The sequence below is a fragment of the Sciurus vulgaris genome, assembly GCF_902686455.1.
Source record: "Sciurus vulgaris genome assembly, chromosome: 14".
NCBI classification, from domain to species: domain Eukaryota; kingdom Metazoa; phylum Chordata; class Mammalia; order Rodentia; family Sciuridae; genus Sciurus; species Sciurus vulgaris.
The window spans coordinates 62,409,498-62,424,296 of NC_136475.1; the positions used below are offsets into that span (position 1 = coordinate 62,409,498).

The following is a 14,799-nucleotide window of genomic DNA, read 5'->3' on the forward strand; positions in this document are numbered from 1 at the left end:
CCCGTAATACACACCAAATTTAAAAAATGCATGCTTGTGGATGTGTGAGAAAGGTGAGATGATTGACTGACTTATGGCTTTAAGAACTAAATCACAATAGTAGGTCATATCACCAAATCAAATACTGTAAATACTTAACAGGTATTTCAGGAACTTCCTCTGAAAATCATAACAGTTCAGAGGAAGATTGAGTTACATGAAAAAAAAATTTTTTTTGACACTGGGGATTGAATCCACAGGCATTTTACCACTGAGCTACTGAGCTACATCCTTAGTTCTTTTTAGTTTTTGTTTTTGAGACACAGTCTCGCTAAACTCCTGAGGCTATTCTCTAACTTGTAATCCTTCTGCCTCGGTCTTCTTAGTTGCTGGGATTATAGGCATTTGCCATAACACTAGGCACAAGCTAGATGAAAATTCTTTAGAGTACTAATTATAGGTGTAAGTACTTTAAAGATGTGAAGTTTTCATGAAAGCTTTAGAGGTTCCTAGGGAACTTATAAGATCAGGAATTCATTAAATCTACTAACTTTCAATTCAGGAGCAAGGGAGCAAAAGTGCATTATAACCAGTTGCCTTGAGGTCACTTGTAATAGCAAATGTTAAATAGGAGTATTTAAGTTGTACATCAATTTATCAGCAAGACATTAATTCATAGGCAAAATCTTATGAAAATTAAATCCATGGTCCTCTAAAGCATGTTATTATGGAATCCCACCAAAGTAAATTATACTTCATGCCTTCAAGTTACAAATGAAGAAACAAAACTACCTCTTCATAATGAGCACACAAGTAAAAATAAGTGTGAACGACTTAGGAGAAAGATAATAGATCCACGTATTAAGATGATTCTTGAATTGTACTAGTCTTCCTCATCTCAAATGCATACACAAGTATTTTCAGGATAGGCGAATATCCTATGGAAACAATGAATATACGTCATACAGATTTAATTTGTAAAGAAATTAGCGTCTCCAATATTACCAACAAGGGATTTTCAGTCAAGAGGGAAAATAAACCCAAACCTTTGATTCTACCTGGTTACCAAAGGTAAGGCTCTTCGGTATCCCACCAGAGTAGCAGACACTCAAGATAAAATAACCTCTGGAATCTCTCATTCCTGAACTACAAGAACATATCTAACAGGTACACCTGATGATGAAATGTGGTCCTAGTTAGTAGTAGTGATTGCTAGGTCAAATAAAGCTGAGAAGATACCGTAGCCAGGAAAGCCAGTCAGAAGTCTTGATGTTGCCTGAAAAAATCAGCTTACTCTGTATTAGTAAGTGCATTTTTTACTTCTACATTACAATGTAAATATACATGAACCACCAAAATGAGGGTTAAACCATCTGGGCTGGGTTGTAGCTCAGTGGTAGAGTGCTTGCAACCTTAGCTTCAATCCCGAGTAGCAAAAATAACCAAAAAAACCAGCTGTTTAGCATTTTTTTTTGTTTTGTTTTGTTTTTAGGGTTCACAGTATTAGTTCCAAAGTTGAACAGAAAAAAAGAAAGTAAAGAATCTTAAGTGAACATCATAATGACACAGACACACTGGGCAATAAATGTCTGTGTAACAGAAATCATAAGTAAACTTGTTTTAAAAAATTTACATCTCCATGGCACCTTTCCTCAACCCTGATGAATTTCATTCAGAAAACTGAAATTCGTAACCACTGCCCCCTTTTCTTCCCCCAACAACAACAACAAAGCATTAAGGTCTGATCTTTCTTCATTGTCATTAAAAAAAAAAAAAAAAAAAAAAAATTAAAAGTTCTAACCTGTGACATCTCACTCATGGTAAATGCATCTACATTCAATGTAGAATGAGACCTTTCAAAACAAATAACACAAATCTAGAGACCAATACCTAAAGACAGTTAAAAGATTAAAAATGAAAATTAAACTCTATTGTTAAGTTTCACCTTAAATCACGAGTTTCCCAAATTCATATACATCACAGAAATTTTCTGAAAAATTTTCATCTTTCAAACAACATGAAACAATTCCACCTTGTTTATCTTGCTATGACAACCACCCAGCCAACTGTGGTAATTTTTTTTTCAGACCTCTATGCCTTGACTCATTTATTAATTTATTACATTATTATTAGGCATAAAAAAATCACTATGAAGTTATCCAAAAACTAGGACAACAGCTGTGAAACTCTAGGGGTCCCCAAGAACCTATCAAGGAGGTCCATAAAATCAAATACTGTGGAGTTTCTTTTTCTCATATTGACATTTGCATTGATTATGCAAAAGAAACAATGGGTGAAATAGCAGACACCTTCTGCTATCAAGTGCAAATCAAGACGGTACCATTGACATGACTAGTTATAACTCTATTTTCACTGCCACACACTGCATAGTGAGCAAAAAAGAAAAAAAAAAAACAAAGCCAGTTTCAGTTAATGCCTTTTTTTCTTTTTGGTGGTGCTGGGAATTCAACCCAGGGCCTCTCAACTATGCTGGACAAATGCTCTACCACAGAGCTACATACCCAGTCACAACAATATTCATGAATACATAGTAGAAATTTTTATTAAACCTCTATCCTTGGGCACACCTCTTTTTAATATTCTATTAATGGTTAGTCCTGGTTCTAAAACATATCCAGGTGGGATGGTTGTCTCCTGGCTGTTTTCCGAGCTGTGCACTGAGTGAGCCACTTTTCATGGAACACCGTTGTTAACTTGACAGACTATGGTTATTCAGAAGACATTTCCTCTAAAATAAATGAAACAAGCCAGTCACTTAGGGAAAACAACTGACAACATCTGTTGTCAATGATAAAATTTCACCTTTCAAAAGAAAATTAGAATTTTGAAAAATATCCTTCCATCATCTTGAGCTTGACAGCTTCCCAATGCTAAAGATTTTTTTGATGAGAAATTTCAAAAAAAAAAAAATTATTTGTAGATGGGCACAATACCTTTATTTTATTCCATTTTTGTAGTGCTGAGGATCAAACCCAGTGCCTCACGTGTGAGGCAAGCACTCTACCAATGAGCCGCAATCCCAGCCCCTTAACAAAGAAATTCTAATCAATGTATAATAATGTTAACATTCAGAAGAACTGCATAATTCAGTAAGCCAGTATTTTCCAAATGACCAACTCAGGGTATTATAAGACCACGTACAGTTTTCCAATTCCAATGCAAGATACACCCAATGAATTTTAATATAACAGGGTACAAAAAAAGACCTTTGATTAGCTTTCAGATGTCACACTCCAACTAACCTTCAAGAAAATACCAGTTGTCAAGTTTTGATATCCACAATTACCTGAAGTTACTGAAACACTCTTTTCCAACTCCCTATCTGTGACGCCAGATTTCTTCAAATACTTAATCAATGTGTCATGCTGCTACAGACTGAATGCAAAAGCAGATGTGACAATCCAGCCCATCATAAAGGGTTTACAAAAACGAAAACTGGTGCCACATTTTACACCAAATTTTTTAGATTTGGAAGAATATTTTTCATAAAACAATGTTATTTATGTTAATATATAGTGTTATTATTATAGTATGTAAAATGTTTCAATTTCTAATGTAGTAAATATCAACAGATATAATCCCGAAAGCAAAATTTCTTGGGGATATCCAATTTTTATAAATATAAATGGGTCCTGAGTCAAACGTTTGATAAGAGACAGACAAGGGGATTCAGTTTAGTGAATACTAGACAAGGATTTTTCTTTGGCTAAGTCATACATTACTTGTATGTAAAGGGCCATAGACCTCCCTGAAAAAGACAGCTTCCCCACCAAGTACTATAAAAATGTTTTTAGAGTGAGGAAGAATGTTGTCCTATATGGTTTGATTAATTCCCTTTTGGAGTTAGAATTCATCTACATGGTTTTGTTTGGAAATTTTCATAATATGCTAACTAACATTAAAAACTGCCCTTTTATTTTTGAAAACCACACCAAATAGTAATATATCACACATTTTTTAAAATCAATTCTTTATTTAGGTAACAAGTTGGTTATGTTCACTGCATTGTATGAAACGTCACAATATCATACTGGAAAGGTACTATCAGTACAGGGTTGGATCAGAGTAGACAGTTTGAACAATAAACCATTTTGCATTCTTCATTCCCTATCTTTTAACAACCCCCCAAACCCAGTAAAGGGACAAAGAGCTTTTAACACCATCATGTAAAGCACTTTAACTTACAAGGCTAAGATCTAAAGAATAAATAAAATATATTGTGGCAGTAATTCCTTTTAGACCAAAAATCAGGTGCACAATAAATCAAGTGATCAGGAAAGCTGTCTGTATTCAAATGCATGTGGCTCTCCAAAAACAGCTTCAGGAAAATGTTACAGAAAATACCATGAATTCCATTTCACACAGGACCAGATGATGACTCATTTTAACTACACACAAGGGCAATTACAACCTGCTGAAACACAATTTAAACATATAGAAAAATGTTTACAAAGCATCCACAACATGTAAATCATGTACAAATGGATACATTCATTACTTCTGCTACCCCAGTAACTTCTTTTAGATAAATACTTTACTCTTCATGTTCAGCATTAATTGGATTTAATACATGCAAAATCCAAAAGAATTCAAAGTTATTGTAAAAATAGAATTAAACTAATCTTCAAGTACCTTGTGATAGCCACTCTGTACCGTGCCCAATGTTATAAAATGAAAGGTTACTGAACCCATGAAAATATCTCTGTAATATTTCCTTAGATCTAAAATAGATAATTTTAAATGTATTTATAGTAATTTCAATGTGATATTCTGAGCTTTTAAAATAACATATACAGTTAAAAATTATACCAAATTACACAAAACTTGTATCTTAAAAGCTGAAAAAATTAAAACTATAGAAACCCACATGTAAAACAAAAATCACAATTTACATTATAAAGGCAAATATCATCATTTAAAAGAATTTGCAGCAGTGAGATGTCAAAGCAAATTATAAATAGCCATAAATTAATCCATTTGGTTTCAAAAGATTTTCTAGTAAAGAGTTGAAGTATGTAGTAGATACATGCATAAAATTTGTAAGGGTTTTATAATATTATTGCCGAATATACTTTATCTTGAAGCAAGGCAACATTAGAATTTGGACATTATTGGAGAATCCAGTTTGGTAATACAGATAAAATTGGAAAAAATTAAATAACAATTAATAATAAATACATATCCTATAGTAAATTGCTCAAATAAAATTCCAAGCCACAGAACTCCATAGAGGCTTTCCAACTCGGTGAACTAAAAAAGGAACATCTCATACAATTCTTTACTCTTACATGCTTGTATGTTGTGTGTTTTGTTTAAAATAAAACATAATGTATCTTCAGAGTACAACTAACTATATTCTCATGCACCCCAGGCACATTTGCTTGCTTGTAGTAAAATAATTCCACTGGTTTCTAGGGCCAAAAGTTCAATACAGATGTGACCAGTATGCATGAGGTTGGCAAAAAATACTGTAGTACAGGCAATGCTACGAGTGGCAAATATCAGAAAACACAAATAAGAACAAATGATGGGAAATGCTAATGATTTTCTGCTCATATCACAAAACGTTGGGAATCCACAAGAATATTTTTCCCTTGTATTGAAGAAAATTGTGATTAAAAGTTTTTTTTCCCCCAATTTTCAGAATCAAAAGCATTTTAGAAGGTTTATAAGGCTACCATGAGTCTTCTAGATCTCCAGCACCCTACAGGAAGAGAAAAGGAAGAATATTATTATTTACCTATATCAACTTCCAGGTTGGGTTGAATTTCAAAAGAAAACAAAATTAGATGAACAAATTACCTTCCTTTCTTTGTCTGAAAACGTACTTATACAGAGAGATGTGTGTATTGTATAATGTGTACATACACATGTATCTATCTAGTATAGATAGACAACTGTTGGATTTTTTCCTCCCCTCTCCACCAAATGCTTTCCTCTTTCTCAAAACACTTAAAATATTCTGGTATTGGAAAAATAGATCAAAACATCAGCTACAACATCTGAAGATTCCAAAACTTCAAATTATAGTACCTTTAATTACTTTAAAGACATGATGATATAAAATATAAACAGGAAGAAAAGTTAATGTTATATAGACAAAAAGTAACTGTTTAAAAAATTTCCCCATGTGACTAAAAGCCATCTATAATTTAAAGCCTGTTTTAACAAAAACAAAACACTTTTATTTTTAAAATAGCCTGCAATTCTTGCATTTATTAATACCTGATGCATACTTGTAACAAAACTGACAATGTTCCTAATGTGTTCTCACATGTCTACATGTGTCCATGCGGTTATAGTTGAATATTTTGTGCCCCAAAAGGGAAAAAGAAAATGATTTATTTTGACTAAGACATATTTCATATTAAAAATGTTTCCTTTTTGATATGAAAAAACTAAGCCAAAAGTGTATTAAATTTAACATAAATACAAATGAATTTCTAATCAATAGTTTTCCAATATCCCAAACATGGTTATTGAAAAAAATTTAAAAAAATAAGTACAACATGCATAGATTATTCCACATCACATGCTTTATTTGGGCTTTAACACTTATAATTTTATTCTAAACACTTGGTTGACATACATTTTGATGTGTGTAGTTAGGCTATACAGAATATACAAACCAAAGCTGTTTGAATAATACATAGGTTTTTCAAAACTAATGTTTCATAAAGAATACAGAGAAAGAAAAAAATAACCACACATCCAGTATCTCACAACTTCTAAAAATAAAACTACAGAGATGTTAAATATAAACAAATCAAACAACACACAAATCAACCTTGAAAGAAAAATTACAGGCCAGCATCAGCCATTCTTTGAAGAACTAAAATTATTAAAGAAAACACAAATTTATTACAAAGCTAACTGTGAGTGTACTAATATGTAAAATAAGCAGTATAATTCTACATTAACAAGTTTTTCTACAACATACAGTAATCTCTCTTATCAGTCATTTCTAATCCTTTCGAGTACGAATTTTACTACTGGCTTTAATAATCGGTAGCCTACATACAAGGTGAAATGACATATAATTTCATTAAATTCAAAATACTATAAAAGTCAATTTTAAACTATCTCATAAAGATGTATGCAAAGGCCTTTTTAAAAAACAAGGCTATTTGAAGTATAATAAAACTAGTTTTCCAAGATTCAAATAACAAAATGGTTATATAAATGCACACATTATACTTCCTAAGAAAAAAATCACCAAATCAAAGATCACAAAAATATTACCAAAAAAAGTCATATTTTTCCACCACTCATCTTTGTCCCTGCATCTTCATTACAGCTGTCTAATTCAGCAAGACCACTTTCTGATTCAGTATGGCTTTCCTGCATTGTCACTGGGTTTCCAGCATCACTGTTCGAAGAAGTAGCTGCAGCAGCTGGTTCAGCAGGGTTTTCTTCTCCCTCTACTTTAGCTAGCCTGTAACTAGTCAGCATCTCCTCCAGAAGTTGTCGGTAGTTTCCCCTATGATTAATTCTCATTTGCCTGAGAGCTTCCACCAATTTTCCCTGTGATCCACTTTCCTCTGCTTCATCGGAGGCCTTTTTTTAAGATTTAAGACCCCAGTGTCAGTAGACAAACTAGGATATCACATGTATTTCATAACATATTATACAAATACTAATTTTTCTACCATGAGCAATATATTCTAAGCATGAAAACAAATAAATAAATATCAATTCTTACCTGGGAAAATTAGTAAAAACTTGAAATACCTCAAGTTATTTTTAGCAAATGACCATTAACTACCTTGTCTTATTTCAACTGCTGTTTGAAGTTTAATCTGAAATTTACTCAGTTTTTAGAATTCAACAGCAACAAACATTTCCTAAAAGTGACTTATTTGAAAAAAAAAAAAATCATTGGCTATATGATTTCATACAAAAGGAAATTAGTCTATAAAGCGAGGAAAAGAAGAGGAAAGCAGGGTATGTTAGTTTCTTCATTTCTGCTAAATGATAGGTACGAGAGAAGATACAAATTGCAAAACTCATAAATTTAAGCTGGAATTTTGGAGAATTTTAAAGCTTTCTTGGAGAAAATTTTTATTTTTCATTTAAATGCAGTATTTGAATAAAAACATCTCTAGATAAAAGTACACAGATTATTTTAAATATTATAATAAGATATGGCTATAAATTACTCAGTCCTTTTATATTTTATTAAAATTTGGAAAGTCTACAGGTTTCTACAATAGCAGCTGCTTAATTTTATTAGCAGAACAAACTATTCATTCAAGCTGATCATAATTAAGTTGATAAACCAAAATCAAGATAACTTTACAATTATGTGCTTCCTGATGTAAGGCATTATGAAATACAGAATCATATCTCACATTCTTGCCCAAAAAGTTTAATATGGATCTAATGAAGAAATTCTTCCTTCACAAGAAATCAGGAAACAGAAGATCAGGTTAAAGGACACCATCAGAAAACAATCATAACAATCCAAAAAGTAGGCCGTTCTATACAAAACTGGCTCACATTCTTTAAAGTCAGTGTAAGGACAAAAAGAGCAGGTGGGAGAGAAGGGAGTCTGGATCAAAATCTTGTTTAATGTGCTTTTCTGATGACCTAAACATTTGAGACCATGTTTCAAAGTAGTCATTCTAGGGACAATTGGGGGAAAAGTGGGACTCACTATTACCTGACTTGTACAATTTATTAACTTTCCTGGGTGTGATTATGGCTATGTAGAAAAAATGCCCTTATTCTTAAAAGTTGCATTCTGAAATGTTTATGCTGTCTAGAATTTGCCTTCAGAGGGTTCAGCCGAAAAAAGATTAAAAAAAAAAATAATAATCTACATACCTGTACCATATGAAAAGAGATAAAGCAACTATGGCAAAATATGAGCAACTGTTGAATTTTGGTAGAAGACCAGATAGGTGTTCACTATCATTTCAATTTGTTAATATATTTAGAAGTTTTCATCATAAAATGTTGAGAAAATAAAAACAAAAAATTAACATCTAACAAAATCTTAACCATTATTATTCTATGATTTTGCAAAAAGAGTAGTAATAGAAACATATAATAAATTATAGCTTATTAGAAAAATGAGAGCATTTAATTTTTTTTAAGTGCCTTATGGCAAAAAGCAAAGGATGATTCTGTTTATAGCCTGTGTGTTTTGAGTGTGTAGATGTATTTGTTCATTCTAGGATATGTAAAATGCCTGGAAAGAAAGAAAATATACCAATATAATGATAATGACTATGGCTAGTGGAGTTATAAATTTTATTTTCTTTGAATTTTCCAATTTTCTATGAGTATATTACCTGTCAAATTAACTTACTTTGCAAAATTTATTATGTGCAGTGAACACAATAAAATGTGTTTATTGAAGCTTTTCTTCTTATTTTTCTTTTCCTTACCTTTCCCCCATAGTAAAACAATATGTTTCACTAAATAAAGTTTCTTATTTGAATGTATTCAGGAAGGGTTAAGATAAAACAATGAAAAAAGTGCACTCTAAACTGGGCGTAGTGGTGCGTGCCTATAATCCCAGCGACTCATGAAGCTGAGGCAGGAGGATCTTAAGTTCAAGGCCATTCTCAACAACTTTGGGAGACCCTGTCTCAAAACAAAAAATAAAATGGACTGGGATTATAGTTCACTGTAAAGTGTCCCTGGATTCAATCCCTGGTTAAAACAAACAAACAAACAAAAAAAGGTACATTCTAACAAAAAACCAAGTTAGTCTTAATCAGGTCTTCCAAAAAGAAAAGTTCTACTTCATGGTGTATCACAAAGACTATAATAGAGGGCCCAAGTCACCCTCCACTTGGCAAACAAACAATAACAAAAAACAAAAAGAAGAAAATCACCAACCAAAGCAAACAAATAAAGAGCTCCTTTTAGCTTTTTGAAAAACTGTTGAACCTCAAAATAAAATGTGCTTCAAATGAGCAGTTAATTTACATGTAGAAATGAGTGTCAAGTTGGTTTCACATTAGAATCAATGTGTAAGTTTTTAAAAACAATATAGATTTTCTACATAGGTTCAGCAGATATGGGTTGTTTTTTAAAGCCTGATAAGAGTAATAATGATATACAGTCATGGTTGAGAATCAGATATGGACTAAATCTACTTGGAGTTGTAATTACTGATACGGCTGGATCAAAGATTGTTATATTTGAGACCACTTTGGAGGGCACCTGTCTCATTCTCCAAGTGACACCTTTATGATGAAACAATCATCTCTGTTCCTGTGAATTGCTATATTAGTGGTAGTTGGGGAAGAAGAAAAGTTGCTTTTTTAAAACTTGGACTGGAGATGTAGCTCTTGCCTAACATGTGAGGCCCTGGGTTCAATCCCCAGTACTGCCAAAAACACCCCACCAAACTAGTCAAGCAATGATAGAAGAAAATTCAGTGTTGGTATTGTCACTGAATTAAAAAGAACTTTAGCTAATGACCATATTTAAAGGTCATTTTACCTTATGACAAGTTACATAAGAGATGATGGGTGGCAGAAACATCTTTCCCAGTCATTACATTTGATTTTTCTATTACATACCAGGCATGGTAGTACATGCCTATAATCCCACCTACTCATAAGGCTGAAGTAGGAGGATTCCAAGTATAAGGTCAACCTTGAAACTTACAGAGACCCTTTGTTATGGTTTGGTTGTGAGGTATCCCCCAGAAGCTCATGTGTGGGCCAATGAAAGACAGTCCAGAGGAGGAATGATTGGGTTATGAGAGCCTTAACCCAATTAGTAAATTAATTCCCCAATGGGATTAACGGAGTCATAACTGAAGGCGAGTAGGGTGCGGCTGGAGGAGGTGGGGGCATTGGGGGGCATGCCTTTGGGGTACATAGTTTGTATCTGCTGAGTGGAGTCTTTCTCTCTCCTTTCTCTCTGCCCTCTGATCATCATGTGAGCCCTTTCCTTGTGCCACGCTCTAACCATGATGATCTCTCTCACCTCCAACCCAAGGAATGGAACCAACTGTCCATGGACTGAGACCTCTGAAGCTGTCAGCCCCCAAATAAACTTTTAGACCAATTTTAGTCTAATTTTAGATCAATTTTGGTTGGTCTTTTAGTCACAGCAGTTAAAAAGCTGACTAAAACACCCTCACTCAAAATTTAAAAATACAAAGGATTGGGGATATAGCTCAGTGAAGAGTGCCACCGAGTTCAATCTCCAGTAATGCCAGGAAAAAAAAAGTAAAAAACTATTACATAATACTCTCATGGGCTTTCACTAATATCAGAAGAGGAAGCTATTACCTAGGTTCCTGCACTTTTCTTTACCTTAACTTATAAAGCTATATTTTATACATTATAGCAATGAACTCTACCTTACAACTAACTATTCAGAAGTCTCCCTAACTAGATTGTAAATTCTTTGGGACTAAAGATAATTTCTTATTTCTTTCTATATCCTCCTATTACCTACGGAAGGAAAATTAATGTTTGTGCTATCAACTTTATATTAATCCTCACAGTTATCTATAAATTAAGCACTGCAACTGTCATTTTTTAAGTGAGGAAAAAGTTCAAAGAGATTCAATAGTTAATGTTATTAAGTGGCAGAGCTCAGATTTGTGTGCCAGTTTAATTAAATCAATATCCATCTGAATGTTCCATTGCAGACAAAATGGTATATTCTTACATAGAAGCATCCCATATAACTAGATACTTATTAAAGAAATACTCATGAAAATTATTGTAGAACTACACTGGTTTATTTCATATTGAAATCTATCCTGCAGCTTCTTTATTTTGTGTGTGATATTGAAAAATTTATTATCTTTTTTTGACAGTGATAAATATTGTTTTCTAAAATTTTTTCATACATGTATATAGGGTAATAATGCCTGTCTCATTCTACTGTCCTTCCCATCCCAACCACCCGACACCTCCCTTCACTCTCCTCTGCACAAAGTTCCTTCGTTCTTCCTTACCCACCCCCTAGTATGGATCATATGCTGTAGTTTCTTGATACAGTAAAGATTAATAAAATAATAGGAAATTATGATATTTTTTGAAAATATGTTTTAGATGGGATGCTTCAAATTGTTGTTTGTTAAACAAGTTAGATGAGAATTTAGTCCTTTTCCTCTAGCTTTTAAGAGTCTAGTATCAGCTGGGCTAACACAGTTTAGGAACCAATCTAATTATCAAAATATGGCCTTATCAAATAAAGCATAACAATATGAATAAATCAAGCAGAAAGGAAATGGGAGAAGGGAGATCTGAACCCAAGTAAAAATTAAAATTTAGCTAGTATTTATTTGCAGACATGCATATTTTTTTAAAGTTGCCATAGCAAAATTCTTCTAATGATCAATTAAAAGAATAAGAGCTCTAGTAAAAATATGTTTTTGTAAAGTCCAATGCCCTGCTTATAAGCCAAAAAACTTTTTATAACTAAAAATTCTTAACTATGTAAAAGTAGCTATGTCTCTTTCATAACTCATTTGGAGAAAAACAGAAAAGATTCCATATAAAATTTAATTATGTGAGAACAGAATATGGAGATCCTTTGGGATTAAAGAAAGTTCAATCTGTTCTGTTTATCCTCCCTTTCTGAAAAATCTAAAGCCTTAAAAAAGTTTTTGGATTAGCATAAATAAAAATGTGTATTTGAATAAATAGCTGATAAGGAACTGGCTTAAATGCTTAAGTTTCAACAACATATAAAATATTCTCATTAAAAAGAAGTATCTTAAAACAATGCAACACAAGAGCTACATAAGAATAGAAAATTATTTTTCTTGGGTGGAAGAGAAGTGGGGTACAGTAATGTCAGGAGGCAGTATAGAGGGCTGGGGTTGTAACTCAGTAGTAGGGCACTTGCCTGGCATGTTTAAGGCACTGGGTTCGATCCTCAGCACCACATAACAGTAAATAAACAAAATAAAGGTATTGTGTTTCTCTGCACCTAAAAAAGAGGCAGTGTGGAATATGTTAAGAATAGGTTTTGGAGTCAGCTTCACTTGTCTCTAAATCTCAGTCTCATGTAAAAGGGTGCCAAGGAGATTACATACAATACACACACCCTGGCATAAATAAGAGTTGGGTAAAATACAAGTTTACTACCCTTTACTCTTGGAAAATCATCAACTTACACAGCTACTCTGTCAATGGTATAACAGTGAGCCTTCTTTGAGGAAACATTTTTGCATGGAAAATATAAAGCTCTAAAAAAATACAGACTTCTATATGAATAGCAACTTTGAATTATTATTTTTTTTAATATTAAGCCAACTACCAGAAATGAAGTATTTATTGACCTCTCATCATATGCCAGAATTGTTGTAGGTGCTGGTATTATAAGTATAAATAATTGAGACAAAGTGCCAGATATCACAAAATTTATATTCTAGTTAAAAAAACAACCAGCATTTTGGAAAAAGGAAAGGGTTGTCTTCTCAGAGTCCTGTCTAATACAAAAACAGATTTTTTCACAAATTTTATGGTGGATGGAGGGGTCATTCTGGCAATTTGGGGGCAGGGGGCAGAGTGGGGGAGTCACAGACTCCTTTGAGAAAATGATGAAAACCACAGATGAATTCATCAACAAGGAATGTGTACGCACATACACATTTTCTTTTTTCTCTTCTTTCACATTTTTAATTGTTGCACTGTAGCTGTATATAATGAAGGGATGTTGTTGTTACATGCTCAAGCATGCATACAATATTACGATATAATTTGGTCAATACTGCTAACCATAAACATATTTTCAAAAATTGGTGTTGGTGGGTAATGAACTCGTGGGTTAAGAATTTCTACTAGACTTTCCCACAGAGTTTTATTTTAAAAGTCAGGAGTGTGTCAATATTGCTTGTGTTAACAAGACAACATATTCTAAAGAGTTGAACTAAAAACAAGGCTAGTAAATTAAAAATGCCCCTAAATCTTCCCTAACTTTCTGAACATATTTAAAATCATTTGATTTCTGGCTTATACTGAACCCAGCTTTTTTGAAATACATTTATTATCTAAGACATTTTGTTTTTAACATAAGAAAAATGAATGAACCCTTATTTCTAATGGTACTACTTATAAACACAGCGAGAACAATTCTGATGTAAAGTAGATGTTTTAAGAATCTAAAACAATCTGATCTAGGTGACTAGCATTTTTAAATACCTAAACAAAAATTTATTTTTCTTATTTTATAGAAGTTTAATTTTTATAACACCTTCCAACTTTCTCCTCTTCAGTATTTCTACCTCACGTTTGCAGGTTAAACACAAGCTCCTGCCACTGTGCCTCCTGGCAACATTTTCCACACCCAGGGAGACAGAAGTCAAGAAGCATTTATGGAGCACAATGGGGCCTAACTGGTTACTAAAATGGATCAAGTTAAGAGATGGGATTTAATTAAATGTCTGTATTTTCTTCATTCTTTCTACTTCTTTAATATTTTTAGTAAATTTTTGCTACTTGTTCAATATTTTTCTAAGGTAGTGATTATTCTCAAAGGGTAGTGATTATTCTGGAAATGTTTTCCGAATAGGATTCTGGGCTCCAAGTCAGTTTTTACAGTAAGTGGGAAAGTTTCCATTATCCATATCTATATAGCAATAATGGACTGATACTAATTATTTGATCTATGCAATTACTTCAAAACTACATGACCTTCAATATCTCTAAACTAATATTGCAAATGTTTCCAACACATAAATATGTCATGGATATTCCTTTGAGTCTTTCTTTTCTAAGCTCCAAACATATGGTGTGATTCTTTACTCTAAAATAAATTTCAAAAAGCCAGTTTCTCTGTCAATTGCTATACAACCTAAAATTCTTTTATTTT

At 32.8% G+C, this 14,799-nt stretch overlaps 1 protein-coding gene across 4 annotated transcripts in view; it reads right to left on the reverse strand.

Annotated features, from left to right (window-relative positions):
• The window catches only part of PPM1B (protein phosphatase, Mg2+/Mn2+ dependent 1B), an 84,586-nt gene that overhangs the window by 4,918 nt on the left and 64,869 nt on the right, over positions 1–14,799 (reverse strand). For 2 of the 4 annotated variants that reach the window (XM_079109770.1, XM_079109769.1), the window contains exon 6: positions 6,515–7,557. The exons of 1 other annotated variant lie outside the window; for it this stretch is intronic. In XM_079109770.1, the coding sequence (XP_078965896.1) occupies positions 7,252–7,557 (306 nt within the window). In that variant the 3' untranslated portion in view covers positions 6,515–7,251. Of the gene's footprint in view, positions 1–3,949; positions 5,705–6,514; positions 7,558–14,799 lie in introns of those variants that run through there. One more of the 4 variants, XM_079109772.1, reaches the window with a different exon arrangement.